At 39.5% G+C, this 27,159-nt stretch overlaps 1 protein-coding gene across 1 annotated transcript in view; it reads right to left on the bottom strand.

Annotated features, from left to right (window-relative positions):
• LOC111580711 (GRAM domain-containing protein 2A-like) overlaps window positions 1–25,974 on the bottom strand; it is a 41,153-nt gene extending 15,179 nt beyond the window's left edge. Inside the window, exons 1-8 of the mRNA XM_055011732.1 lie at window positions 25,799–25,974; window positions 25,248–25,407; window positions 24,018–24,136; window positions 22,578–22,657; window positions 14,529–14,633; window positions 6,208–6,265; window positions 4,762–5,089; window positions 322–425 (exon numbers count right to left, since the gene is read on the bottom strand). Coding sequence (XP_054867707.1) covers window positions 322–425; window positions 4,762–5,089; window positions 6,208–6,265; window positions 14,529–14,633; window positions 22,578–22,657; window positions 24,018–24,083 — 741 coding nt within the window. The 5' untranslated portion in view covers window positions 24,084–24,136; window positions 25,248–25,407; window positions 25,799–25,974. The remainder of the gene's footprint in view (window positions 1–321; window positions 426–4,761; window positions 5,090–6,207; window positions 6,266–14,528; window positions 14,634–22,577; window positions 22,658–24,017; window positions 24,137–25,247; window positions 25,408–25,798) is intronic.
• Window positions 25,975–27,159: the final 1,185 nt, after the last annotated feature.

Consider the following 27,159-nt stretch of genomic DNA (forward strand, 5'->3'; position numbering starts at 1 on the left):
CCAGAATGTGAGGAATGTGCTCTGCATAAGTAGCTTATTGTCACCACGATGTCAGGAGAGGTTTGGTTTCATGGAAATGAATGAAAAGGTACAACGAATGACATGAAAGAGGAAAAAAATCACAATGCTGGTTAAAGGTTCAGTAAGTTGACCCACAGACGTGTTCAAGAAAAGCTCCAACCAGCCCATAATCCTGACTGACTCTCCGTCAAATAACGTGTCAACTCGTCCAATCAACTTGTCAGGCTGCGACTGGGAGTCACTCAGTTCAAGATTCTCAGTCACTTTGAATTTATTAAGCTGTCTGTCAGTCATTCCTACCTTGATGTCCTTGCCGAAGAGGTTGGCATAGAAACACAACCAGTTTCTGGAAATGTAGAGTCGGCCTTGTAGAAGGATATCTCTGAGCAGAGCGCAGGAATACACTGAGAACAGAGCAGAAAAAAACGCTGGATTAAGAAAAATACACAATTCCAAATCCTTCTCCTGCCTCATCTGTGTTTTTGTATAAATATTCATCTCTTAAGTTTCACACTTTATGGTTTATTTTGATGTGTCACAGAGAGCTTCAGAGTTTACTGTAAATCGGATGGACCTGTGCAAACAGAGGAGTTGATGCTGTGCAGGAGAAGCTTGGTGTCCTGAAAGCTGAAGGTTTCTGAGTTTAACCAGGCGGATGAACAGAAGCGAGATCAATCAAAGGTGGACACGGTGCCAAGACAGTCATTTACAGCAAATAAAAAGCAGCAGGAGGGAACAAAAAAGAACTACGATGCATAAATTTCAAATCCACTCGTTCATTTAACCCCTAAAAACTCATCTCTGCATGTCAAAGTTGTATATTTAGAACTTTTATTTCCATTAATAACCCCTCTCTGGCTTAGAATGGTTTAGATGCAACTCTGCACCGTTGCTTGCTGTAGTTTTACAACCAGCTCACCTACAACTCTGCTCAAATGCCGTAAAACTATTCAACATTCACAGCTGCAAAACATAATACTGGAATAGTTCATCTGTACATGTTTAAACTGGAAACTGATTCTAAAGCAAAATGATGCAGAAATCTCCACCCTGCAAGCTGACAGGATTACTGAAGACACCGAACACTGCATATTTGTTTTAATCGGCTGCGGTTTCTTTTAACTTTTCTTTTAGACGTCTGTACTGTGGGAGCTGGTGCTTTATGTGTGTTTTTATGTGTTGTATTTTTGTTGTTGGAGCCGATCAAAGGAGAATCTCTGTCACTGTTTATGACAGACAATAAAGTCCATCCATCCATCCATCCATCCATCATGCATCCATCCATCCATCCTGCATCCATCCATCCATCCATCCATCCATCCATCCATCCATCCATCCATCCATCATCCATCCATCATGCATCCATCCACCCATCCATCATACATCCATCCATCATGTATCCATCCATCCATCATGCATCCATCCATCATGCATCATCCATCCATCCATCATGCATCCATCCATCATCCATGCATCCATCCATCCATCCATCATACATCCATCCATCATCCATCCATCCATCATGCATCCATCCATCATGCATCATCCATCATGCATCCATCCATCCATCCATCATGCATCCATCCATCATGCATCCATCCATCCATCCATCTGTCTACGTATTTCCACATATTTACAGTAAGTATAGAACGGGAACCTCACCAAATTGTCCGAAATGTAAATCTAGCATTGGCACTAGGCTGGTTCCTGCTTCTCTCAACCCTCGTGTCATCCTGCGGGTCAAATTGACCCATTTGAAAGTTTGAAAATGTGGGAAAAAATATATTTTCACAGTGAAAACTTCCACATTTTCGGGGAATTTTTTAACATTTTTGGTGGAAAAAAAAGATATGTTAAAAAAATGTTTCTTAAAGAACATTCAGAAAAAAAATCTACCAAAATCTAGCGAATTTTGGTTGATTTTTATGTGAATGTTCTTAAAGAAAATATTAGAAGTTTTACTAATATATATGTAATCACTTTAGATATTTTTAGGATTTTTTTTGGAAGATTTTTATTCTTTTTTTAAATTTTATTTCTTTCCAAATTTCGGGATTTTTTTTAAAAAATAAAACTTTTATAAGTGAAACTTTTAAGGAATTTTTGGAATTTTTTTCCTGAGGATTTTGCAAATTTTTATAAATTGAGGGAATTTTTTTTGTTGAATTTTTGGATTTTTTTCAGACGAAGGAACAATATTTTTTGCTGCCCGTAAATGAAGACAACACGAGGGTTAAAGCAAATGAAGATGGAATCCAGCTGCTTTAAATGTTAGCAAGAAAAGCCATAAAGGTAAAGTTGGTTGGAGAAGATCTCCCTTCTATCTCTGATCTCAGAGGTGGTGACTCTGGAGAAACTAGGACATTATATGAATGAAGGACTCGTCTTTTTCCTTTTTGAAGGAAGCCACTGAAACTTTTGGGAGTTGATTAAAACCTGGACTTAAATTTGTAATATGATGGTCAGTTGCCATATTCTTGAAAAGAGAACAGAGGGCAGATGTTTGATTTATATTTTATTTTTATTGTAATATTTTACCACATAATATAGGCCATTAATGCCACAAGCTCCTCCATCATAAGGAGCAGTCTGGCAGCATTGTTCCTGTAATGTTGATGTTTGTTTACTGTGTGCTGTTTTGTACATTTGTGTCGTGTTGAAAAATTTTTTTAAAAATTAAGGATGTCCGATATTGGTATAAATTTGGGGTTTTTTTTGCCTGTGATGAAAACTTATAAAAAAATGCCTGGATTTACCAATAGAGGGAGGGAGTGTGTGAACTGTTGTCTGAGACAATTAAAATAAATAAATAAATATGTCATTTTTTCCATAACTTAAGTAGTTTTCTTATTTTACAGACAATTCTCAAGCAAGCATAAGTTGCTTGCTTCCACCCTCAGAGGAGGGGGCCTCAGACACCACTTGTCTCCCACTTACAACACCGTTCTTAGAGCCCTCCCAAGGAGGTGCAGCCATCTGTCCCACCTGCAGTCAGGTGACCCCCAACCACCCTCCTAGAGGGCTGGGAGGGGTAACGACCGCCCATCAAAGGCTAACGACTCCTAACGAGTCTATTGGTTTCGGGTCTTTGTCCACTTGTTTTTGCCACCACCCTCCTGGTGGATAAATATCTGGTACTCCCCACCAGGCTTTCAGAACTGAAGAAGTCTCTTGGATGAGAGGTGAAACGTTTTCGACTCACACGAGGTTAGTCCAGTTGCCATAACTTATGCTTGCTTGAGACTTATCATGACCTGGATGACTGAGAACATCCACAGATTTACAGACAATGTTTCCATCTGAAAGCCTTGTTGCATCTGAGAATGCATCCAATGGAGCATCGCAATAAAATGAGGCCTGATGTGTTAAGTCCACCACAGGAGATATGAGATGTTACCTAGAATTAGTTTAATAGCCCACAGATATTGGTATCAGCTGATATCGGAATCGGAAATTGAGAGTTGGACGAAGAAAGAAAAAAAGAAATGTTAAAAATGTTTAAGAACATTCACAAAAAAATCAACCAAAATCCAGCAAATTTCACTGGACTTTGGTTGATTTTTATGTGAATGTTCTCAAAGAAAATATTAGAAGTTTTACTGATATATATGGCATATATATCATATATATATAAGATATTTTTAGGGTTTTTTGGATGATTTTTACTCATTTTTTGAAAATATTTACAAGAATTTTCTGGCTAAATTTGGGGGATTTTTTAAAATAAAACTTTTAAGAGAAACTTTTAAGGAATTAATCGGGATTTTCTTCCTGAAGGTTTTGCAAATTTTCATAAATTTGGGGAATTTTTTTGCTGAATTTTTGCATTTTTTTCAGACAAGGAAACTATATATTTTTGGTGCCCATAAATGAGGACAACAAGAGGGTTAAAAATGACAACATCTGCAAAGGAGGCCAGATATATACAATATGGGAGGTAAATGAAATGAAATAAGAACCAGTAAAATAGAATAAATATGTCAGGAAATTGCAGGAAAGCAGCAAAAAGTGACATTGTGCATTCAGGTAGAGGGTTCGGAGTCTGATGGACCATTGGTAGAAACTGTTTCTAAGCCTGTTTGTTCTGCATGTTGAGGATGTACTAAACAGAATCTACGAAAAAAAAAAGTTCAACATGGTGTCAGTCAGAGGCATAAAATATGAGGAAAAAAGGTCACATTGGAAAAAATGCTCCTCTCAAAACAAGGAAAAAAAATGTATTTCAAGGAATTTTTACCTTGAAATAAGTGAAAAAATCTGCCAGTAGAACAAGTGAAAAATGTCTTGGTAAGATTTCTTGAAATAAGATATGATATTTAGAATATTGAGATCTTAAAATTAGGTGGAAAACTTATTTGAAGCTCTATTTTACCAGGATTGTCAAGCTTAGGAGTCTTAAAATAAGCCAGATATGCTAAAAATATTTGCAGTTTTTCACTCAAAAATATATTTTAGCTTTCATGTAACCTCCTAATTTGAGATGTATTAAACTTATTTTGAGTTTTCTTGTAAAATTCAACTCAAAACAAGATAATTTCCAGATTGTTTGACTTAAGATATTTAAGATGCGTTGTCTTAAAACAAGTCCCTCCATCTGCTGAAATGTCTCTTGTTAAGTGAATTTGTCTTGAATCAAGTGGGATGAGACATTTAGACTAACAATAAGACACACAGACTTGGTAAGATTTGGAGTTTTTGCAGTGCATGCATGAGGCATTATAAAGAGTGTTCTTGACGTACCTTTCATGAGGATCTCATCCTTGGGCACACACTGGAACAGTTTGTGGTACTGCGAGTTGTACTTGCTGACAGTCTGTGCAGAGGGACAGGGCAGAGTCATGAGCAGCTCCTTGGCGGACCGGCCTGCCTGCACAGCACCACCTCCACCTCCACCTCCAGCCCCTCCGCCGCTGCCGCCGCCGGCCACTCCGGCTCCGCTCGGCCCCGACACCACCACCCTCTCCCTCAGAGGACGCGAGCTCTGCACCAGGCTCAGCACGTTGGCGCCGTAAACACAAACGCACTCGCGCACATCGAAGGCCTGGAGCAAGCCGCTGCAAGACACACACTGTTCCCCTGCAGCCGGTCAGCCACGGGTTACCGCTTCCTCCGTGAAACTATAGTCTACAAGCGACACACACCTCTGCCTCTAATGTGCACAAACACACACACTCACAGCAGCTACGCCTCAGTTTACAGCCACGGAGCTCTTTCCCAACTACAAGGCTCTCTTTCTCCGGCTCTGATACACCTCCAGTGACTCTACACTTTGCAGCAGCCGGCTGACATCCTCCCTCTCTCTCTGCCCTTCATCATCCTGAGCTGAGAAAACACTGCCAGCTACTCCTCACTGCTCATCCTCCTCTGCCTTTCCTCTGTCACTTCTGTTGTGTCAGGCTTTAACAGCTAGAAATTCCTCCTTTTCCACTGAAGAATCACACACTTCCCTCCCTGAAAGCCTCCGTCCCCTCCACCTCTGGCAGCTCTAAATATCTCTGCCACCAGATTATCTCAGCCTCTGTCCTGCTCTCTATCTCGTCTTTCCTTCAACTCCTATCTGCTCAGTTTGTTGTCGTCTCCCTGCTCCTGTTTTTGTCTTTCTATTAATAGCTTGTGCTGGAGCAGCTCCTGTCCTCAGGACTAACAGTAGCTTACAGTAACACAGAGGCTCCATCTCCACCGGGCAGCAGCTCGGGGCTAAAATTAACCCGTTATGCACAATAATTTAGGGGACAGTCTGTGGCTTTTTGCATTATTTCTACAATAATATGATAATATTACTATAAATGATGTTGTAAGCAGGCGGAAGCTTTGTGCAGTGTGATGGAATTGGTACTATTTTGTAAATTTAGCAGCTTGATCACACTAAATACCATCACATGACGGTAAATTCAGATAAAATCTTTTCATTTTAGCATGAATAAGATGCAGCTCTATAAGGAAAGCAAGCAGAAAAAGCATGTGCTGGTTTCAAAGCATCCAAAACGTACAAAAAGGGGAGTTTGCATGTCCAAACCAGTTGGATTGATCGTTTTATTCATTTCCAATGTCAGAATTTAGCACTGCAGAAGGGAGAAATGTTGTTTTCATAGGGAATGCCACTTTCATTAATCATGTGCATGAAAAGAATAGAACTGGTTGGACATGGAAGAGTAACAGACACAGTTACAGCTGGTTTAGACTCACTGAGCCCCTGTAGCATTTCTTCACATCTTCATAGGAAAGGTCTTCAATCAGTTGAAACCTGGAATAAAAAGGACAAATACACTTAATTTAAGGGTCATTTCCTCCTTTTTATTCTCAAAAATGAGCATAAAGGCAATATGTGGATTTACAATTCTCCAAAAACCCAAAGGAAGTTAAGGAAGCTAAGTGCATTTCAAAATATTCATCTGAAGGGAGCTTAATGAGGCAGAAACAGTCCCTGGCAGCACAACAAATGCTGGTGAGCTGGTGTGCACGTGTGCAGCATGTATGCATACATTTCACAACAATCCCAGCTGACTGAAAGCTTCCACATGAATGATTCATCATCAGCGCATCCAAAACAGCCGAGATGAACGATGTCAAAACATAACATAATCAAAGACAGATATCGAGCCGCTCCAACAGGCCAGAATCTTCTCCTCTTTTAATGAGCGCACATTTAACCCTGGTGTCGTCCTGCGGGTCAAATTGACCCGTTTCAAGTTTGAAAATGTGGAAAAAACTATTTTCACAGTGAAACTTCTGATGTCTACATTTACAACATTTTTGGAAAATCTTTGAACATTTTTTGGTGGAAAAAAGAAATGTTAAAAATGTTTCTTAAGAACATTCACATAAAAATCAACCAAAATCCAGTGAATTTCACTGGATTTTGGTTGATTTTTATGTGAATGTTCTTAAAGAAAATATTAGAAGTTTTACTGATATATATGGAAACACTTTACATATTTTTAGGATTTTTTTTTGAAGATTTTTACTCATTTTTTGAAAATATTTACAAGAATTTTCTTGCCAAATTTGTGGGGATTTTTAAAAAAAAAACGAAACTTTTAAGGGAAACTTTTAAGGAAATATTGGAATTATCTTCCTGAAGGTTTTGCAAATTTTCAGAAATTTGTTGATTTTTTTTGCTGAATTTTTGGATTTTTTTCAGACAAGGAAACTATATTTTTGAGGGCAACAGGAGGGTTAAAGACACACAAAGACATGGCTGGCATCAAACAGGAGGAAGATTCAGAGTGAGCAGCAGATGTCACAGCATGATACTCATATCTGCCACTGAAGCAGATAAAGTAGAGTATAATCAGAGCTTTAAGGAGAATGTCATTGAAATGAGCTGCTGTCCCAGTTAAAGCAGGAGATGTTTATTCAACAGTGAAGACTGAGAGGCAACAGATTCTTTCCTTGGAGACTTGGTTGGTTGGTTGGTGGGTGGGTGGGTCGGTTGGTAGGTTGGTTGGTTGGTTGGTGGGTGGGTGGGTTGGTTGGTTGGTTGGTGGGTGGGTGGGTCGGTCGGTAGGTTGGTTGGTTGGTTGGTGGGTGGGTTGGTTGGTTGGTTGGTTGGTGGGTGGGTTGGTTGGTTGGTGGGTGGGTCGGTCGGTTGGTAGGTTGGTTGGTTGGTTGGTGGGTGGGTGGGTTGGTTGGTTGGTTGGTTGGTTGGTGGGTGGGTTGGTTGGTTGGTGGGTGGGTGGGTCGGTTGGTAGGTTGGTTGGTTGGTGGGTGGGTGGGTGGGTTGGTTGGTTGGTTGGTTGGTGGGTGGGTGGGTTGGTTGGTTGGTGGGTGGGTCGGTCGGTTGGTAGGTTGGTTGGTTGGTTGGTGGGTGGGTTGGTTGGTTGGTTGGTTGGTGGGTGGGTTGGTTGGTTGGTAGGTTGGTTGGTTGGTTGGTGGGTGGGTTGGTTGGTTGGTTGGTTGGTTGGTGGGTGGGTTGGTTGGTTGGTTGGTTGGTGGGTGGGTTGGTTGGTTGGTAGGTTGGTTGGTTGGTTGGTGGGTGGGTTGGTTGGTTGGTTGGTTGGTTGGTGGGTGGGTTGGTTGGTTGGTGGGTGGGTCGGTCGGTTGGTAGGTTGGTTGGTTGGTTGGTGGGTGGGTGGGTCAGTTGGTAGGTTGGTGGGTGGGTTGGTTGGTTGGTGGGTGGGTCGGTCGGTTGGTGGGGTTGGTTGGTAGGTTGGTGGGTGGGTGGGTGGGTTGGTTGGTTGATCGGTGGGTCGGTCGCTTGGTAGGTTGGTTGGTTGGTGGGTGGGTGGGTTGGTTGGTGGGTGGGTTGGTTGGTGGGTGGGTGGGTGGGTCGGTTGGTAGGTTGGTGGGTCGGTCGGTTGGTTGGTTAGTTGGTTGGTACTTTATTAATCCGGAGGGAAATTCAAGTGTTCATTAGCTTGCATACAACAACATAAAAAACAAAAAGACCAAACAGGCAGGTTAGTAACATTAAAGGTTAGAATATGGTATTGTATCTATCAGTAGCTGTCCTCAAGCTTCTGGTCATATCTTTGACCACTTCCGCCCTGACTGCCCGGCCAGCAGCAGATGGGTCCCCCCACATTAGAGCCGGGTTCTGCTCGAGGTTTTTTTTCCCTGTTAAAAGGGTGTTTTCCTTGCCACTGTCACCTTAGGGCTGCTCTGGGGTTCAGCCATATGGGTTCTGTAAAGCGTCTCGAGACAATTTGATTGTAATTGGCGCTATATAAATAAAATTGAATTGAATTGAATTCTCTTTACAGAATTGGTGCAGTTCATGATAGAATAATGCTTCATGAAAATCTAATTCTCACAATGGGCTGTGCTGTGATCCTGCATTTGTATTCTCCTTGAACGTCCTTTCCTGTGTACAGCGAGGTGTCATTATGTTAAACTCTCCCTTCCAGCAGCAGCAGGACAGTCGGAGTCTGATGAGAGACGCTCCTCTGGGTAAGAACATAGCGTGACCTCTGTCCCCAAACAACTCTCCTCGACTCTGCTGTTTCTTTCCGTTCAGCTCTTTGTCACGGCCGAGATGAGAGTGGCAAACGCTGATCGCCGAGGCGTCTGTCACGATAACGCCGAAGATAACTATGCCTGGGAAATGCTGATTTCTGTGTCTGAGTGCACTGCAGAATGGTCCATTTAAATCTGATGTGAGTGTGAGAAATCCCCACTATCAGAGATGATTTGATTTGGAATAGAAATGGGCGACGCAGTTTGATGTACGTTATAAGAAATATGAGACAAAATCGGACAAAATGACCGTAATATGAACCAATAGCTGCTGCAATTAGTATTAAAAAGCTTGTTTTTTCCTCTAATAACGTGCCCTGAGGTGTTTTATTTTTCGCATTAACTGATGAAACTGAACTTTGCATCATTTAATAACATTTTACTCACATGATGCCACTAAAAAATGGTCTGCAATAACATCAAATTATAGCTAAGCAACAGTGCGACAGCAGCTAATCTCCAAAACAACAGAACAAACTCAGTCTGCTGATGAACCCCACGTGCTCCAGAGATACAGAAATAGAAGCTGAGTGGACATTAAGCCGGGATTGTTTCCTCAACACAATTACAAAGTTCCATAATGGCAGTGGAAGTTATAATCTGTTGTTATAGTGGACTGATAAATACGAGCAGGTGTTTCTTTTCTGCTTTCATAAATGTGGAAACAGGACAATGGAAGTGAGCTTAAACTCTACTCTGGCTATGTTCAAGAATCATCTAGTGAGATAAAGACAAAGATCCAGAGTTTAGCCCAGAAGAAGATCCAAACAGGGTCAGAATGTCACAGAGCAGAAGAGGCTGAAGGATGCTGAGTGAGTGTGTGTGTGTGTGTGCGTGTGCGTGTGCGTGTGCGTGTGCGTGTGCGTGTGCGTGTGTGTGTGTGTGTGTGTGTGTCGCAGCGCTGTCGGCTCCCCTGCTGGATCTGCTGAACACCTTACAGCAGGGGTGTCCAACATGAGGCCCGCGGGCCAAAAGTGGTCCTCCAGAGGGTCCAATCCGGCCCTCAAAGTGTAAAAATTCCAGAGAAGACATTAACTGCAGATTGTAAATTAGTAAAACTATAAATTTAAAATCATTTCTAGACCATGACAAGTTGTTTTGATCAGAAAGTAAAATACTAGATTGTTCATTGATCTTTTGTGTCTATTTTTTGTAATATTTTGTCTTATTTTGTTGTTTTATTGTCTGACATCGTTTGTTTTTCTCGTTTTGTTCCTCATTTTTGTCTTTGTGTTTCATTTTTGTCTTGCTTGGGTTTTTTGTCTTATTTTTGTCATATTGTGTTTCGCTTTATTCATTGTTTTGTATATCATTTGTGTCATTTTTCTACTTTTTTGTTCTTTTGCTTTTGTCATTTTTGGTCTCATTTGTGTCATTTGTATAATTTTTTGTCTTTTTTTGTCATTTGTAACATGTTTGTCTCATTTTTTGCTGTTTCGTGTCTCATTTTTCTAATATTTTGTCTTGTCTCAAGCAAGCATAAGTTATGGCAACTGGACTAACCTCGTGTGAGTCGAAAACGTTTCACCTCTCATCCAAGAGGCTTCTTCAGTTCTGAAAGCCTGGTGGGGAGTACCAGATATTTATCCACCAAGAGGGTGGTGGCAAAAACAAGTGGACAAAGACCCGAAACCAACAGACTCGTTAGGTGTTAATGTGAGTCGTTAGCCTTTGATGGGCGGTCGTTACCCCTCCCAGCCCTCTAGGAGGGTGGTTGGGGGTCACCTGACTGCAAGTGGGCTAGATAGATAGATAGATAGATAGATAGATAGATAGATAGATAGATAGATAGACTATAGATAGATAGATAGATAGATTATAGATAGATAGATAGATAGATAGACTATAGATAGATAGATAGATAGATTATAGATAGATAGATAGATAGATAGATAGATAGATAGATAGATAGATAGATAGATAGATAGATAGATAGATAGATAGATAGATAGATAGATAGATAGATAGATAGATAGATAGATAGATAGATAGATAGATAGATAGATAGATAGTGTTTTTACTTGTAGCTACATTTCTTTAACTTGAAGCCAAAAAACTACATATCATGAAAAATGAAGGCTTGAAAAAAGTAGTTTAATCATTGAAAATTGCTGTATTTATTATGGGATGATTATTTTCAGTTATATTACAGCATTTTTTGGTGCCTCAGCTGCAAGAATATCTCGGTTTTCATGCCGTTTATTTATGTGTATCGTGTACAGTAAGTATATGAGATGTATGTATACTGTGTACCGATAAATGTTAAAAGCAGAGATAACTCACTTTAAATGCAGATTACATGGATTCAGAGAAGCAGATACTGTAAAGGTAATCCACAGTGAATTACAGCAGTAATCAGGCCATTAGAGGAGCTATAAACTACCCTCTGTTTGACCTTTACCAACATTTAATTATTTCATGTAGCTCGTCCTAGATGTGCAAACTCGCCATTTCCCTCATTAAAATCCTCCTGGAAAATCCATCCCATCATCTTGTGAGCATGTTAAGAACAACGGTGCATGTGTGCTTCTCTTCCTGCCTGCTGGTTTCCTCCTATAAATAGGCCGCTCGGCTCTCAGGTGGAGAGAAGAGAGTGATTATTAAAAACACTGGCGTCTCTGTGGGGACCCAGCGGCTCTCTGGTCCTCGCTCTCCATCTGTCTGCCTTTTAGCCCAGATCCAGGTCTTAATCAATACCGCCGCTACATCTTAGCGAGTGAGAAGAACAGCGCTGCAGGCAATTCCCTCACCGCCGATGGGAGATCTGTGAATCTGGCCGAGGTTTTTTACAGGATAAACAAGATCACGATGCGGTGACATGGATATGGATAGCTCCACCACAATGTCCCCTTGTGTTTATTTTAGAATTTATTCAGAGGGTTTCAGATTCACAGGTCCAGGAGGAAACGGTCCAGTTTTATATGTTTTCACACAGAAACAGCAGCAAATGATGTTGGTTCCCAGGTAGTAGAGAGTTCAGTAGATCTGACTGTGAGTATGTACTGGAACTGTACTTATGTGTCAATCTATAACCGAGGGACTTCTCAAGTCCATGGGATATATCTGGCATGCATTTTTATTAAAATTTTAAAAAACTAATGTTTTTTTTATGTTCATTATGATCATGTCTTTAGAAATTCCATCATTATTTATTATGGAAACAATCACTTATTAATAAAAATGACTGGATATCACTAAAATGTCAACTATGTTACGAAACATCCCACAATTACATATTGACCCGTCCAGAATGACTTGAAAATGATACATAATTACAGAAAATTAGTCAAGAAAGACATGAAATTTGTCCAAAATGACTCCAAAATAATATCCCAAAGACACAAAAATGATCCAAAAATCACAAGAAAAGATTTAAGCTGACATAAAACTTGTTGAAAATGACAAGAAAATTGTCGAAAATGACTCAAAACTTGTCCAGGTCAATCTATAACTGAGGGACGTCTGAAGTCCATGGGATATATCTGCATACATTTTATGTTTTTAATGTCCATCATGATCATGTCTTTACAAATTCCATCATTATTTATTATGGAAACAATCACTTATTAATAAGAAATGACTGGATATCACTAAAATGTCAACTAAATAAGCGTCTGAATTTAATACCAACCACCTTCTAATGAGCTAAACAATAATAAAATGAGCTGATTCAGAAATAGTTGGGATTGTGTTCTTTTATTAACGTGAGATAATCATGACAGATATTTCTTTTTTGGCAATATATCAAATTTTACATGGAAAATAACAAATTAAATCCCTTTCCACTAAGTTCCCCGTTACAAAAACACCTCTGAAAGAAGTGTGTTAATTCCAGGTCACATGACCTGCTCGCTTTGTTTCTTTTTTGTCCATTTTAGGTCATTTTGTGCGGCCGTTGTCAGCCTGTTTGTGATCATTTTAGGTGTTTATGTGGTCATTTTGCAATTTTTTGTAGTCATTGTGTGTCTTTTGTCATTTTGTGTGTTTATATGATAATTATCTGTCTCACTGAGTCATTTTGTGTCATTTTGTGCGTTTTTGTAGTCATGTTGTGTTTGGTTAGAATAAAAGAAATATTGATTTTAGGCCTGAAAACAGCAAAAATGTCAACTATGTTAGAAAAAGTCCTGCAGTTATATATTGACCCATGGTTGGATCATATAATGCAGCTAAATAACTCAGCAGCTGTTTTACTGCCCGTGGTTTGGAAATGAAACCAGCCCCGTGTTTCAGCTTACACGCCTGCTAGCAAAGCAAAATGCTGCTTTCCTGCTGGTGTGTGTTTGTGTGGACACGCATGCGCTTTTTGTCCGGGTATCACAGTGCCCTTGGCTGTGAGGCAGAATAGTGAAACTAATTACAAGCTCAAAGTATCCTAAATTGAATCCTAAATTAGAAAGCGAACACCTCCCATCAGTGGCCGGTGCAGCAGTGGACTGGCAGCCAATCATTCAGCTGCAGGAGGAGAAAATGGGACTGAGAGAAGCTGATCGAGTCTCTGTGAGGCCGACAGCCGCCAACAGAGATTCTACAGGAGTTTAAAATCAAAGCATCAGATCTATAGATCAGAGCTCTCATCTGGAACAGACAGTTCATATAAGCTCATATTTAATGACAACGTGTGTGCATGAAGAAGGTATCAAATGTTTCTCTCTTAAACCATTATTCAGGGTGTTGTAGTCAAATACCGGGACACGGCATACCTGGAAATGTCTCTCTCTCTCTCTCTCTCTCTCTCTCTGGGGGGTCTATGGGGACTGACTTGCTTTTGGAGGCAGCCTCAAGTGGACATTAAAGGAACTGCAGCTTTTGGCCCTGGAGATTGTCATTTAGCAAATAATCAAGGGTTTGGTGACAGCTTTATAGTGATATGATCATCTTGTTTTGATGCTTTTCTACCTTCTCTAGTGACCAAGACTTTGTGCTAATTAATCATCTGTACATTAAGTTTACAATCTAAAACACTGCACGCAGTAACAGGAGAGTATTGAGGTGAGTGGGGCAGTGGATGGGGATAAAACATACACACATATTGTTTACTATTACTGATGTGTATAAAGCACTGAAGTCCCTCTCATTCGCTGAGTTGACTAACACACCATGCTTCAGTGCTAAATCCCATCCCTGAACAGATTCCCCAGGATTACGCTGCTCCTGCCTCCACTTACTTCTTATGTAACGCTCCAACACACATGCATTCTGTCTGCAGATGCATATGGACTAAAACACTTTATTACTAGTATAACTACAGCACATTTCTTCATTGAGGCCTCAGCGGGGAAAAGAAAAACAAACACCTTTTGTAAATGTCTGTTTGCAGCCTCTTTACGTGCATGTGCTTGTGTGCGCGTCTGACCATTGTTGGACATCAAATACAGCTGAAATAAAAGCACAAAATGAGTGCTATGAAAATAAATGTCCCAGGGCTGCAACCCATGACCATGCACAGGATACAGATGGTGTGTAAAGGGGGGTAAATACACACACACAAAATTAAAGGAAAGACAGCAAGTGTTGCAGAGCAGTGTGTGTTTTTGTGTGGGAAATGTTGCCTGAAGTGTCCGTGAGTGTCGTTGTCTTTGGAGGGCTCCAGGTCCTGTGTGGAGATCAGGCCTGTTTCTTCGCTGTGCTCCTGCTGCTCGGTCATGCTCCTGGCCCTGGATACACAAACACACAGCTCTATGTTAGCAGCAGGCACCTCTATGCTCCATCTCCATGCACGCTTGTAAAAAAAAAAACCAAAAAAAAAAAAATCATGTTTGTTTTCGTCCAGGTTTTGGCTTCAAAGATCGTCCTTCCCAAACGCTCTACGGGGCAAACAAAGGTTGGACTCTGTCTTCAGAATCAACACGGCGGTGATGCAACATTCAACGTCTGATTCAGCACATTTACACTGCATTAAAAGTGTTCACTTAGCAAAACAAAGCCTTGTTCTTGTGTAAATGGGGTCAGCTTGTACTCGCAGATGTCTACAAAGAAGCTCAGTACCTCAGAGGTTGCACAGATGGCTGACCTGATGTGCTGCTGTGAGCTGAGTCGAACAGCTTTAAAAATACACCTCACACTTTTCAGCACCGAATGAGTCACAATATGAACTGTCACTGGATACTAAAAGAAGAAAAGGAAGCCACAGGTAAGACTATGAGATGTGTCAGGTGAGATATTCAAACACATCTTCCTGTGGGCGGCGATTGACAACAACAATATGTAAATACTGAGGATTCATGGAAAAACAAGCAAATCCCATCTTCTTGTTTACTGTCATGGATTATGTGGCTCAGGTCACTTTAAGGGCTTGTTGAAGCTGTTTTACATGTGATTCAAAATGGATGGCAGCAAATGGCTTCTTGTGGGGGGGAAAAAAAACCTTGCAATTTCCATCTACAATGAGGCTGCAAAAGTAACAGAAAAAAACACGAGTGATCTAAAGCACTCCAACGAACTAGATCAACTTTATGTCCCCACAAGTCCTAAGAGCCTGAATAGACAAGCAGCCAATGGTACCTGACATGTTTGAAGTGTGTTCTACTCAGTGTTGCACTGGAAAAAATGCTCCTTTCAAAACAAGAAAAAAAATTTATTTCAAGGAACTTTTACCTTGAAATAAGTGAAAAAATCTGCCAAAACAACAAGTGAAAAATGTCTTGGTAAGATTTCTTGAAATATGATATTTAGAATATTCAGGTCTTAAAATGAGCTGGGAAAACTTATTTTAAGCTCTATTTTACCAGGATTGTCAAGCTTAGGTGTCTTAAAATAAGCCAGATATGCTTAAAAAAATAGCAGTTTTTCACTCAAAAATATATTTTTTATTATAGCGGCACTTCTCTAAATTTAAGACCATCTTGTACTTCACATAAGATTACAAAGATTAATTGAAGCATTTTCAGATGTGTCTTCTCACAGTTAGCTAGAAATCCTAATATTTAGTCGTATTTTCACAGCATTTATTGTGTTTTAGGGTCAGCCAAGCGATGCCCAAAATCAGCTGTTTTTAACTCAAAAATAGACATTTGCTTTTTAAACATTCATGCTGAGTACTAAATTTAAGATGTATTTGACTTATTTTAGGTTGTATAACAGCGACATGACTCTAGATTTAAGACCAGCTTGTCCTTGAAACAAGATTAAAAAGTGTGATTTAAGCATTTTAAGTTATCTGTCCACATACAGTTGGATGAAAATACATTAGTTGTAAATATGACCGTGGTTCTTCCTCCCTCATTTAGAAATAACTCAAATCAAGTCAAGTGTATTTCTTAAATCCAGATTGTGTAGCTTCTACAAATAACACCTCAGCTTGGAAAATGTCTGAAAAGTAAAATGAACCTTGTTTCTTGTAAAATTCAACTCAGAACAAGATAATTTCAGGATTGTTTGACTTAACAAGATATTTAAGATGCATTGTCTTAAAACAAGTTCCTCCATCTGCTGAAATGTCACTTGTTAAGTGAATTTATCTTAAATCAAGTGGGATGAGACATTTAGACTAACAATAAGACACACAGACTTGGTAAGATTTAGAGTTTTTGCAGTGTTCTGGTGTCATTATATCACAGCATAGGTAGAGGAAAGCTTTAAACCAACCATTATGTTTTGTTCCTCTCAGCTGCACCTCAGTTTATTGTCTCTTTCTAACATGCACATGCAAACACTTGCCTGCCTCGAGCCTCGCCGTCCTCTGGGAGACGGGAAGTCGTTACCACCTGCTCTGCTATAATTACAGGTGCTGATGGAAATAGGCTCCTGCATGCACTTTCCAATGTATTATCTCTAATTGGCCAGAAGCTTTACGTCAGCCGCTGACCTGTTCAAACAATAGTTTCTTTCTGATGCTGGAGGTTACATCTGACTGGGTATCTGTGATCACACAGGGCTGAATGGGAGGTGGAAGGTCTGTTGTAGTAGATAAGGTGAGAAGATCCCTTAGACCTTAAGTCTTGAGTTTAAGGGACCCAGGAGAGACGGGGCCTAAAGGCAAAATGCAAGAAGGCTTGTGGTTCTGCTGCAGTTCACCTTGATAGCAATGTCAAAAGGAAAGTTTCTTGATGTTTCTTGGTGTTTGTTGAAAGAAAATGGTCTTGTTTGAGTACTATAATGAGATATCATTTAAACTAATGATCAATTTTTGTAAAGATAGAGTAAAATGTGTCACTTTTTGAATAAATTTGCGTTTGAGGCTCATGTAACCTTGCAAAATGTAACTTAAACACCTAAAAAGGTTTAACCCTCCTGTTGGCCTCATTTATGGGCACCAAAAAATATTGTTTCCTTGTCTGAAAAAAATCCAAAAATTCAGCAAAAAAAATTCCCAAAATTTCTGAAAATTTGCAAAACCTTCAGGAAGAAAATTCCAATAATTCCATTTTTAAAAAAATCCCCCAAATTTGGCAAGAAAATTCTTTTAAATATTTTCAAAAAATGAATAAAAATCTTCCCAAAAAAATCCTAAAAATATCTAAAGTGATTCTATATATATCAGTAAAACTTCTAATATTTTCTTTAGGAACATTTACATAAAAATCAACCAAAATCCAGCGAAATTTGCTGGATTTTGGTTGATTTTCATGTGAATGTTCTTAAAGAAACATGTTTTTTCAACCAAAAATTTTTCAAAAATTTCCCAAAAATGTTGAGAATATGGACATCAGAAGTTTCACTGTGAAAGTATTTTTTTTCTCCACATTTTCAAACTTTATAACGGGTCAATTTGACCCGAAGGATGACATAAGGGTTAATGCAACTTCACCACAGGATTATTCTAAACATTTATACATTTTATCCCATTTAGCTCGTATAGTGTCGCGATTGTCCTCTTTCATTTTCATTCACTTATGTATGAAAATCAGCATTTTATAATTATAACTATTATTAGTTAACAGTTGCTTTTATCTAACATATTTTACTGTTTAATATTCCTCACAGATTAATAAATGTAATTTTCATTACTCTTAGCTAATTTTCGGTTAACCTTTAATTATGCTAACATTTTAACTGTTTAGCTAACAATTACTTTTGCATTTTTTAATCAGTTTTATCTGTTTATCATTTAGCTAACGAGTATTTCAAGCTACTTATTTTAGCTGTTCATACATTATTTATCGAGCAACTTTAACTTTTGACCAATTCATCTGTAGTTAATCTTTAATTTTAACTGTTACTCATTACTTTCAGCTAACTATTGTTTATCTGTTTAGCTACTTTTAGCCAGCAATTCTGTTATCTACTACTTTTAGCCACTTTTACGTCTTGCTTTTGTCATTTTGTGTCTTTTTGTCATTTTCTGTTTCATTTCTGTCATTTTGTGTCGTTTTTGTTGTTTTGTATTTTGTTTTTGTCGTTTTATGTCGTTTGTCATTTTATGTCTTGTTTTTGTCGTTTTCTGTCTCATTTTTGTTATTTTCTGTCTTGTTTTTGTTGTTTTGTGTCTCGTTTCTGTCATTTTGTCTTGTTTTTGTTGTTTTGTGTTTTGTTTTTATCATTTTATGTCGTTGGTCATTTTATGTCTTGTTTTTGTCATTTTGTGTCTCATTTTTGTTGTTTTGTGTCTTGTTTCTGTCGGTTTGTGTCTTGTTAATGTCTTGTTTTTGTCATTTTGTCTCGTTTTTGTTGTTTTGGGTCTCGTTTTTCATCTTGTTTTGTTGTTTACAATTTTCCTAAAGAATGGGTAGAGCAAAGCTATGTCCTCTCTTCTATTTTTCATATTTTCAAAACAATGTCGGTCTTGATTGAAAAAAGCACTTTCTATCATTTTAATCTGTTTATCCATTACTGTTAGCTAATGATCACTTTTAGCTTGTGATTTTAGCTCTTCAGCCACTAAATTTATCTACTTCTACTTCTTATTCATAACTTGAAAGCTACATAAAAAGGTTTAATGCAATGAGGAGCTATACTATGTGCTAAAATGTTGCATATTTTATCCCATTTAGCCTGTTTAATGTTGAGATGGTGTTCTTTTATTTTCATTTACTTCAGAATGAAAACCAGCTCACAAACGCAAATGCGAGGTGAACAGTTAGTCGTGTTATTTTTAGTTTAGGTCAAGAAAAAAAACCTCTTTATGACCCTTCACCAGACAGCTGGGAATCTTCTGACAGCAGACTGTGTCCTTGTCTGTAGCCACGGCCAACAGACTTTGGCTCTTTGGTTAACTCATTCACAAAATATTTGCTTTACTCTGAAAACTCTCAGACACATACAGCAGCTCTGGTCACAGCCTGGGATCTTATTATATTGCTGCGTCTGGCCATAAGGACGCTTCAGACATCTAAAACAGTTTTTTTATTTAGTCTGCGTGGGTTTCCTGGAACCAGAATTAAACAAATGATCAAGAAATAAACAAAGATTGCTGCCTCAAGAGCACCACAACCTGTGATTTTCTCCCCGTCATCTCGCTATATTAGCATCGCTGAGCGTATTGTCTGCACTTTAAAGTCAGATTTAAATTTCATGTCGTCCAGAAGACTGAGACAGAATGTTCCAGTTTGACCAGTTTATCAGGTAAATAACCAGCTAAACGCTGCTTCATTACATTTAATGGCACAAAAAAGCATCCAGCCAGCAGCATGATGGCTCCATCAGAGGCTTCATTTTTCCAGCTCTTCTATGAAGCATAAAATCTTCAATCAACTAAAGACGTCCAGAAATGCCTCATTCAATTTGTGTGGAAAAGTGGTGGGAACGTAAAGGCTTAGATAGAAAAAAAGATGTTTTAAAAGATCTTTAGTCCTTAATATTCTTGGTGGATTGTTGTGAGGTCAGAGTAGACAATAAAAGTTGAGAAAAAAAATTCCACACTGATGCATCAAAAAGGCAGAGTTAAAGCTACTACGAGGTCAACAATACACAAATATCCATCTTAAAATGCAAAACAACTTCTACCACCTAAGTACAATGCAAAACAACATCAAGGTTCACTGCATCGCCGTCAGTAATAATGTCCTGAAATACGACAACACAGAGAGAAGTCAGGAAAAACTAATAACCTTAGACAAGCTGAAGGTAAATCAACCAAACCCTGACATGTTGAGTTGTTTCCATGCAGTAGACTTCTTCAGCCAGCAATGACTTATTCTACCTACAGGTTTTAACACCAATATGTAACAACAAGTGTGTGTTTTCCAGCGTTTTGGCTGTTAAAGTGAGTTCACTGATTTCTGAAGTCCAGCTGAACCTGTTGTCTGTACAGTGAAGCAGAACTACTGTGGTGACAATGTCATTTTTTGTCTTGTTTTTGTCATTTTGTTTCTCATTTCTGTCGTTTTGTGTCTCGCTTCTGTCGTTTTGTGTCCGTTTTCTATTGTTTTATGTCTAAGTCATTTTCTGTCCAGCTGAACCTTATATTCCCTGCACAGTCAAGCAGAACTACTGTGGTAATAATGCATCTTTGTTTTCTTCAGATTTACTTCGCATGTTTTTATAAAACCTGTGCAAATAAAATTGAAATATGTAAATTAACATTTCCTGGTGCGAGCTATTGTGAGAATATTTTGTGAAAATTAGCCCTTTAAACAGTGATAGTGATGAGACCAGTCGTTCAAAACGAGGTGTGAACATGTCACAGTACCACTATGTACAGTTACACTTAGAGCTGGTGGAGTATTTTTGAAATAAAATGAGCTTCTTCAACCCCTCACTGGGGAAATCCACAGATTCCAGCAACTAGAACCAAATGCAACGAGGAAGAAGCAAGAGAAGAAATCCTGGAGTATGATGAGGCTAAAAACTGGGATATTTTCCAGCTCAAAGTCAGTGTATTTCCTGAGGAACTGTATGTTCTAACAACATCAACAAAAACACAGATATTCTCCAAGGAAGTCATAATTTAGTAGGAAGAAAAAAAACTTCCAGCCCTATTTATACTTCAGGCTGCAGCAGAGGATGTACAATGAGCTCTGACTGTAGGGAGAAGTTTGTTCAGAGACGCCGCAGAAAGAATCCTGAGCAGAAATCCACAGGAGAATTCAGTAAATCCAAAGTGTCTACCTGCAGAAAACCCATCAGCTGACAGGAAAACATGCGTCTACTGGTGCATTGATTCGAGCATCTTAAAACTGGGAATGGTAGAAGCATAATCAGCTGTTTCTGTTGTTTTGTCTTGTCTGTCGTTTCGTGTCTTGTTTTTGTCATTTTATGTCTTGTTTATTTCATTTTGTGTCTCGTTTCTGTTGCTTTGTGCCTCCTTTTTGTCATTTTCTGTCTTGTTTTTGTCGTTTTGTGTCTTGTTTTTGTCATATCGTGTCTCCTTTTTGTCGTTTTGTCATTTTGTGTCTCGTTTTTGTCATATCGTGTCTCGTTTTTGTCGTTTTGGGTCGTTTTGTCATTTTGTGTCTCGTTTTTGTCATATCGTGTCTCGTTTTTGTCATTTTGTGTCTCGTTTTTGTTGTTTTGGGTCGTTTTGTCATTTTGTCTCGCGTTTTGTCGTTTACAGTTGTCCTATAGAATGGGTATAGCAACGCTATGTCCTCTCTTCTATTTTTCATATTTTCAGAACATTTTCAGTCTTGATTGAAAAAAGCACTTTTTAAATTCTATACATGCAGTTTTGTGCGACCGTTTAAATTGCAGTTCTGTCTCTCTCTTCATTCATTTAGACAGGAATCTGGTTCTGTTTGCCAGAAATATGTGCCTGGAGGCGACATGCTTGCTGAGCGACGAGCATTTAAATCAGTCTGTTAACTAGAGCACATACTGCATAAGACAGACAGTTTATGATGCTCTATAATCCATCTACACCACGGATAAAAGCTGCCAATATATGGAGGAAAGTGCTAAAATTAAATAAATAAATACATCATTAAATAATTAATTAAATATGTCATTAATTAATTAAAATTGGAATTAAATATTTCGTTAATTAGTTAAAATTGGAATTAAATATTTCATTAATTAATTAAAATTGGAATTAAATACTTAAATGTGTTATTAAATAAATATATCATTAAATAATTAAATATGTCATCAATTAATTAAAATTGGAATTAAATATGTCATTAATTAATTAAAATTGGAATTAAATACATAAATGTGTTATTAAATATGTCATTAATTCATTAAAATACCAATTCATTTTAAGTAAAAAACATATTTTATTATTTCACTATTTAATTAATTATTTCATGGTCCTTGTGTTGCAGTGGATCATGAATTTATTTTATCTGTCAACCTCGCCCGTCAAAGTCGGTGGGCGGATCCTAACACCTGATTGGTTACCCTGCACATCAAGTCAAGGCAAATCGATTCCAGATAATGGATTGATGCAGAGCTTGTGAACACATTCCGATACACTGGGTGGCGCTATTCACCTCTACGTTGGTTTGGATACTCAATAAAACAAAACTTTATTAGCAACCGCTAAAGACTCGGTCCTCTTTCCCAAATGTTGATACATGCGGTGCAAGACAAATTTTCCTTTAGCATTTCCTTTAGCATCTACTCGGCGCGCCACGGCTCGTCTCGGTTTAGTTGTTTTTCCATTACATTGAGAACCACCTCATCGTGGGTTGAGTCGTCATAGCACGGCGGCCCGAAAGTCCCTTACCGTCATTTCTGTGCCACACAAACGCAATGCAACAATGTACATGGAGGCGATGGTTCACCTGCTGCTCGGTCTGTGGCATTCTGTCAGATTCAGAGTAATAGAAGAGTCGGAGAAAGCTGAGAGCGGCGAGTCGAAACACTGAGGAGACACACAGGAGAGTTTGGGAGGTGATGCAGCAGTATCAAGCCGAAGACAAGAGGATATGAACGAGACGACATATGAGGGTAAGCTAATGCTAGTTCGCTAGCTATCGTGTATCAGTCCTGTGAACGACCCTGTAATAGCTGCAGTTTATCGCTATTAGGTATTAAAACATGTATGCTGTGTATGTGTTTCAGATGCTCTCTGATGAGACTTCATGGGATTTACCTGAAGCAGCAGCACATGAGCCTGCAGTGGCACAAGGTGTAGAGGAGGAGGACAGAGATGTACAGGATGCACTGATGCACTACGTGTCATGCAAAGTTATTCTTCTTGTTATACTTCTGTTTTTCTGTCCCCGGACCGCTATTGTTTTCTTGAATGCAATTCTGACAATAAACTTTTGTACCTTTTGCAGATGTGTCTATGCTATTGTTTTATTTGTGAAGGTTAGCAAGATTAAATAAAAAATTAAACGCCAAAACATTAAAACAGCTGTTTTAAGAAAATTCCAGTTTGATAAATCAGTATTGCTTTGGTGTAATTCAGTCAACGGAATTATGAACCATAAAGTAGTTTGTGTTAAAAAATGTTAAATCCCATTAAACACAAATACATTTGGGAATACAGAATTGTTTGGTTCAGACTGTTGACTCTTTTCCTACCAGTGTCTTAACAGACAAAATGAAAAGTTATGATGCAATCACATAAGTCACAAAATAGTTTATTAGTCAGCAGCAAAATCAAAACTATTTACAATGTGCAAAGTACAAACTGTGGCGGACCTCTCCTACAGTGGAGGGCTAAAAGTAAAACTATATACAACTACAGGTGCTGCTCATATAATTAGAATATCATGAAAAGTTGTTCATTATTTCAGTAATTCCATTCAAAAAGTGAAACTTGTATATTATACTCATTCATTACACAGAGACTGATATATTTCAAATGTTTATTTCTCTTAACTTTGATGATTATACCTGAATACTAATGAAAATCCCAAATTTGGTATCTCAGAAAATTAGAATATTGTGGAAAGGTTCAACATTGAAGACACCTCTAATCAGCTAATTAACTCAAAACACCTGCAAAGGCCTTTAAATGGTCTCTCAGTCTAGTTCTGTAGGCTACACAATCATGGGGAAGACTGCTGACCTGACAGTTGTCCAAAAGACAAGCTTTTTCATGATATTCTAATTATATGACCAGCACTTGTAAATCTCAAGTCTATGGGAGGTGGACTCGCTCACACTTGCTGGCTGCCCATTGCCTGCCCCAGCACACCCAGGAATGACTGGTTGAAGGCAGCATTCTGGGCTATTTCCTCCCGCTGCAAGGCTGCTTCATTCTCTCTTACCTCGCTGAGGAGCAACCAGATGTTCTCATCATGCTGGGCACGACTCCGCTCCTCCTCGGCCTGCATCTCCACAAGTACGCTAGGAAGGTCCAATTTTCTGTTGCACCTTTTCCTCTTGCCTAGACCAAAGACAGAAAAGTGATCAGAGTCAGCTTTAATGGCCAAGTATGTATACAATATACACGGAATTTGGTTTTGGCTGTTGGTGTCATCCTAGGAATATGGAAGAGAATAATAAAAAATAAAGAAACAATAGAAAGAGGAACAGGGAGGAAAAAGAAATAGTAGTAAAATAGAACACAATATGAACAGAAATGTACAGCTAGACTGGAATATATGAACACATTAGCAAAATGGTAATTGCTATAAACACAGTAGTGGTGATTTTTGTGTACAGGGCTCTGTAGTCCAAATGTCCAGGGTGAGTGGGGTCTCTGATGATGTTTTCTGCAGTCCATACTATAGGCTGTAGTCTGTTTCTGTCCTGCTGTGTGGCTGATCCAGAGGTGCACAGGACAGATCGGATGACTGCAGTGTAGAACTGGATCAACAGCTCCTTCGGCAGGCCATGTCTCCTCAGCTGTCATAGGAAATACATCCTCTGCTGAGCCTTTTTCAGGATGGAGTGGATGTTCGTCTCCCACTGCAGGTCCTGAGAGATTGTAGTCCCCAGGAGCTGGAAGGACTCCACAGCTATGATGTGATGTGTTTAGCCACCCGTCCAATGATTTTCAATCATGATCATGTCTTTGATACTTTAATAAACTTCTGGCACTCTTCGCTTTAACCAAAGCACAAGCAGTACCTCCTCCACCACAAAAACAGCATGGTGTGAACTTCATTTCATCCTGTGCACATTTTGGAGTTCCTAAGAACAGCTGTGTTTTCTTATTTCTATGTATATTTTCATCCAGTCATTCAGTTTCACAGCTACCTAGTGACTATAAGAAGAATGGTTGCAATACTACACTGCACCTGAACGTAAATTAATTAGAGTGACTTACTCGTTAAGTCAATGGAAAAAAATGCTGCTGCATGTGTTGTTTATGTCACTGTAGCTACATGTAGCTTTCATCAGGCGTTCCTGAGCTGGCTGCTGCACAGTTTGCATTTACACCTGTCTGAATTCTTGGTCGTTGGTCTCACTGTTCTGACCATGCTTGCAGGCATTTACACCTGTAGCAATAATAATGCGAAAATCAACCATGCTCTCTGTTTACCGTGTCTTACCGGTGATAAGACGTTGCTGTGACGTGCTGGAGGTTGATGTTAACAGGGTCGGTGTCCGAGCTGGTGCTGGAGAGGAGCCGCTGCAGCTGGTGGAAAGGAGGCAGGGGAGCCGGGGGCTCCATGACGGAGGTGGAGTAGGCTTCGCATGTGGAAAGGGATTCTTGAACAGAAATAAACATTCACCCTAAGTACAAGAAAAACACGGCATGCTGACTGAAGTATTAGCTTCTGAGAGCTAAACGTTAGAAACAGCAGCACGAAATACAAGCAGAGCACGGAGTTAGCGCTGATGGCTAACTAGCTAGCGCCGATGGCTAACTAGATAGCGCTGATGGCTAACCAGATAGCGCTGATGGCTAACCAGCTAGCGCCGATGGCTAACTAGATAGCGCTGATGGCTAACCAGCTAGCGCCGATGGCTAACTAGCTAGCTTATTGTCTGCTACAGGAGACAACAACGTTACTTTCTAAATATACTTGTTTGCTTAAAGGAAGCTTGCCACCAATGGGATAAATGATGTAAAAGTTTCTTGAAGTCACAAAACACTCACCGTCCTCGAACGTCTCCAACATGCAGCGGCTGAGTCTTCCTCCTGTTGCTGGCTGTGCGGTGCCAGTAAATAGCTTCCATTAAACCTCTTCCAACACCTCCTGGTTGACCCACGCCGGTCGTTGTGGTCCTGGGTGGACCGATAGTCACTTTTGAGCTTTTTCAACTTCTCCCTACACTGCTTCTGTCCTCTTTATATACAGTCTACTGTATATGTGAGCGGCCATCCGCTCAGAGACCTCCTGATAAACTTTCTATGTCCAGCTCCCTCTGTATTCTTTGGTCCGCCATCAAAGACAAAGTCTTGACCTCTTCATTCACCCACGGTACAGGTCTGGCTGTCATATTAAAATTATGAAGAACGGAGAGTTTCGTGAAGAGCAATGCACACCGTCGCTGTTTACAGTTGTTTTTTAATGCAGGGTTTTGTTTTCGTGCTGGAGTTGCTCTGTGTGTCGTCACTCCCTGTCCAATCAGTGGCCTGCACTCCTGTCCAATCAGTGGGCTGTACTATGTAAACGCCACATTATCGGCTCATCTCAGCTCGCTGGGAACCTCAGCCGAGAAGGTGCTGAATATTAGTCCGTATGGAAACGCTCGCAAACAAAGATGAGACGAGCCGTACCGTGCCGAGTAGATGCTTGTGGAATCGCGGCTAAACAAAGACAAGCGGAGCCGTGCCGCGCCGAGTAGGTCCTAAAGGAAAAGCGCTCGACACTCCGAGCATCGCACATAATTTGACAGGCTGGTAATCCACAAAGAACGTGATGTTCCAGAACTTCCCTCGGTATGTCAAACACCCTGGTCCCTGTGTGTGCTCCTGTTGCACCCTGGTACCAGAAAACCGGCGGAGTACTTCCTCTAAATTTGCAGTCACTCTACGGTCAACATCTTGGTCGGAAAGTGCGGAAATAACTTCAATAAATTCCTCTGCTTTACACGCTACATGCTCGGGGTCAGCAGGTCCTGCTTCCACATACTCTGCAAGGTCTAAAATATCTCTCGCCAACTCTCTAGAAAGTTCACAGACACTCTCCCTCTACACAGCCTCCATGTTTAGAAAGACTTCTTCCGCTTCCGGTTTCAAGGCAGACAAAAGCAGTGGATAAGACAAGATTCACGTTAGTCCCGCCCACGGACTTTGACGGGCGAGGTTGACAGATAAAATAAATTCATGATCCACTGCAACACAAGGACCATGAAATAATTAATTAAATAGTGAAATAATGAAATGTTTTTTACTTAAAATAATTGTTATTTTAATAAATTAATGACATATTTAAGAACACATTTATGTATTTAATTCCAATTTTAATTAATTAATGACATATTTAATTCCAATTTTAACTAATTAATGACATA

The sequence above is a fragment of the Amphiprion ocellaris genome, chromosome 1 (genome assembly GCF_022539595.1).
Source record: "Amphiprion ocellaris isolate individual 3 ecotype Okinawa chromosome 1, ASM2253959v1, whole genome shotgun sequence".
In the NCBI taxonomy this organism is placed as follows: domain Eukaryota; kingdom Metazoa; phylum Chordata; class Actinopteri; family Pomacentridae; genus Amphiprion; species Amphiprion ocellaris.